This window comes from Echinops telfairi, unplaced genomic scaffold (assembly GCF_000313985.2).
Source record: "Echinops telfairi isolate 266 unplaced genomic scaffold, ASM31398v2 ScPeMD7_2;HRSCAF=8, whole genome shotgun sequence".
NCBI lineage: Eukaryota > Metazoa > Chordata > Mammalia > Afrosoricida > Tenrecidae > Echinops > Echinops telfairi.
In genome coordinates this window covers 76,352,704-76,355,912 of record NW_022103898.1, presented here as the reverse complement: position 1 = coordinate 76,355,912, position 3,209 = coordinate 76,352,704, and the positions used below count along the sequence as shown (strand labels likewise).

At 57.6% G+C, this 3,209-nt stretch overlaps 1 protein-coding gene across 1 annotated transcript in view; it reads right to left on the bottom strand.

Moving 5' to 3' along the window:
• Positions 1–1,038: 1,038 nt before the first annotated feature.
• Positions 1,039–3,209, bottom strand: part of MYO1A (myosin IA) — a 24,920-nt gene continuing 22,749 nt past the window's right edge. The window contains exons 24-28 of the mRNA XM_004700817.4: positions 3,082–3,193; positions 2,187–2,319; positions 1,883–2,035; positions 1,588–1,715; positions 1,039–1,317 (exon numbers count right to left, since the gene is read on the bottom strand). Coding sequence (XP_004700874.1) covers positions 1,188–1,317; positions 1,588–1,715; positions 1,883–2,035; positions 2,187–2,319; positions 3,082–3,193 — 656 coding nt within the window. The 3' untranslated portion in view covers positions 1,039–1,187. The remainder of the gene's footprint in view (positions 1,318–1,587; positions 1,716–1,882; positions 2,036–2,186; positions 2,320–3,081; positions 3,194–3,209) is intronic.

Genomic DNA, 3,209 nt, shown 5'->3' with positions numbered 1-3,209 from the left:
AAAAAAAAAAGACCTACAGTCTCGGAAGCCCTCGGCCCCATAGGGTCGCCGTGAGTCAGGTGGCAGTGAGATTGGGTTTTTGGTTAATCAACAGAGACATGCCGAGACTGACAAAGACTTCAGGAGCCTTACTGTTCTGTCTGTTTGCTAATAGTTAACAACTGCCTCCCATGACGATCCTGAAAGCTGAGCCAACGTAAAATAGCTGTGTGTGCATCCCCCAGGGTAGGAATTCCAAAGAGCACATCATCTCTGAGGATTCTGATTTCAAAAGGACGCCAGCCTGTGTTGCTGTCAGACTCTCCCCTCTGACAGTCACCGTCTCATAAACATCTCTTCCCCCACCCTCCCTGGCACGTGGAGTTAAGGAATTTGGCTCTGCTACCCCCGGCTCGAGCCTTTATGAGGGGAAGCCATGTCCGACTGTGCGTCTGCTCATGAACACCCACCGCAGAGTGGTTGGCAGCAGCCTGGCATCGCAGGTGGCTGCTGGTAAGGTTTGGGATAACAAGGAGGCAGGAGTGCCCCCCGCTTGGAGGTGGGAGGCGATGGCACTCATGGGTGCAGGGGACCCTGCCTGCCCCGTTCACCTCAGCTGAGGGAGCCTTCTGGGCCTCTTTTCAGGCAGAATTTCCAAAGAGTCTCCATTTCCACCAAGTCGGGATCTTTCCTTCTTCCCTCCAGGGACACACTTAATGAACCAGCCCAGTGGCCACCTGCGGCCTGCTCCCCATCCCTGCCTGCCCCTCTGCCCACCCCCAGCCTCTTCAAACCGTAGCTGAGCTCAGCCGGTCAAGGAGCCCAAAGACAATTTCCCTTCTTTTCCACTCTCATGAACTGTGTTCCCCTGGCTCAGGAGAGGCGGGGAGGGGAGAGGAAGGGGAGAGGGGCAGAGAGAGGAGGGTCTACGTGCAACCGGGTGAGAAGGTGGAGAAACGTAGTTTTATTAGTCATATGTTTCATTAGTGGGCAAAGAGGCTGAGGGGGGGGGGATAGTGTGGGGCAGGGGCGCTCAGTTTGCAGGAGAAGGCTGGAAAGGTTTGGGAGAAGCAAGGGTGTCTTCCTCGAGGGCTTTTCAACCTGCCAGGACGCCCCGTGAGCAGAGGTGTCAGCCCCGAGGGTAGGGAGGGTAGGGGGTGGGTGCTGGTCCAGGAGGAAGATGGGGCTGTTCAGGCAGTCGGCTCCCCTCACGGCACAGTCACCTCCAGGTTGCGACTCCCCTTCTTCTTGCAGCTTAGCTTGCCCTCCCCGCCGCCGCCCCCAGGGCCCTGGATGACCTTCACGGCCACACTGCTCTCCTTGAACTTCACTGAGAACCTGGAGAGGGGACAGATGGAAAGGCAAGGCTAGTCCCTCGCGCCCTCTAAGCACCTGGCTCCCCACCACCAGGAATTTCGTGATGGCCCCTCCTATGCTCCCTGAGGTAGGTGCCTGCTCCTTGACCTGCCCACCTGAGAACTCACTTCCCAGGCCTGCCCTGACCTGGTACGCCCCACTCTATGGCTACATCAATTTTCCCGGTCACAGTGACCAGCAGCTTGGTCATCTGCCTGCCCTTCCCTTGCCCACCCCAGCTCACAGCCTTACTTCTCAGTCACAGTGATGGGCAGCTGCCTCTGCATGGCAGCCAGCACAGCCCGGGACATCTTGGTCAGCAGCTCAATCACATGGTCACTGATCAGCAGGAAGTCTCCCTTGGAGCCCACCAATGCCATCTTAGGAAGAGGGGGAAATACCAGGAAGGGATTCACTTTCCTCAAAGGGAAAGGACATCTGAGGATGAAGGAACAGGCCCGGCATGGGGGGGTCTTGAGCCTGGTCACCTCCAGCCCCAGGGTGCCGTTTGCTAGTCCCAGGCCCTGCCCCAGCAGGACCGTGGTACCTCATTCATGTGCAAGCAAAAGAGCCCATCCTTAAAGCTGGTGACGGACACTCCAGCCAGACTGTCCAGTTCAATGACAGTCCTAGCCTGGGACTTCTTGGCGTCTGTGAGGATCACGTGTCTCTTGGTCAGGAGAAGAATCCGAGAGGAGGTCTAGGGGTGAGGAAATACAGGAATTAATCCCGCCCCACTGCACTCCGAGCCAGGGGTGAAGGAAACTCCCTAGCGTACACGCCACCCCCTCGGTCTGGCCTGGTCCCCTGGGGAGCAGGCCTGGGGAGGAACTTTGGAGGCGGGCCTTCACCTTGCCATTGCCACGGTTGACCTTCTTCACCGTCTCTGCCATCAGAACCGGCCCTTCCTCCCCGCCCTTCAGCTTCTGTAGTTTGGGGTTCCCTTGCAGCCCGATGTAGTCACCACGGAACTGTATGGGGACACTGGGGATACACAGAACAGTGTGCAGTGGAGACAAGGTCCCCACCACTGACCCCCAAGGCCCTGTCTTTACCTCCAGACTTCTCCTCGACATCCTCCCCCGCCCCTTGCTCCTTCCCACCCTCCAGTGGATGCTGGCCCCTAGCAGGGTTTCCCAAAGAGGGCCCCCAACCAAAAGCATCATCAGCACCCACCCATGGACTTATTAGAAAAGCAAATTATTTTACAATTGTGTCCCTAAATTTGTAAACCCAAGAGCATTTCACTCTTTTCACGGTCACCAAGCCAAGAGTCAGGGCCATCGAGTCGATGGGCCTCATGGGAACCCTGTAGGACAGGGTTGAACGGCCTCTGTGAGGTTCTGAGACTGGCAGTCTTCACGAGAGTAGAACGCCTCCTCTTCCCTCCTGGTCCACAGCCAGGAAGAGCTGGGGTGCTTGGGAGTCGGAGTCAGTGGAGGTGAGAGAACGGCCATCCCCGGGAATGCTATGAGCAAATGAAGGCCCTGGACGTGCAGCCCTGGACGACTGGCTGTATGTTCGGCCACACAGATCTTCACCGAAATTAAAGTGGAAGAAGGGACATTCTTAGACACCCACCCCCACCCCCATCCTGCTGACTTGAAAACTCTGGAGAGCGGGTCTAGCGATCCAGGTGCTTCCAAACCTTCCAGATGCTGCGAAGGCACCCTAAAGTTTCAGAACTGCTGCTGATGTGGACGGGGGCAGGTGGGGGGGTCACGTGAAGGAACTGGAGGCCCTCACCTTTGGGGGTACGATGCCTTCCTGTCCTTGAACAGCTCGCTCGCACACAGCTTCTCCCGCAGGACTTCCACCTGCTCTGCTGACAGCCGGTCCCGGAACTTCTTGCACTGGTCGGGGAAGGGGGAGGG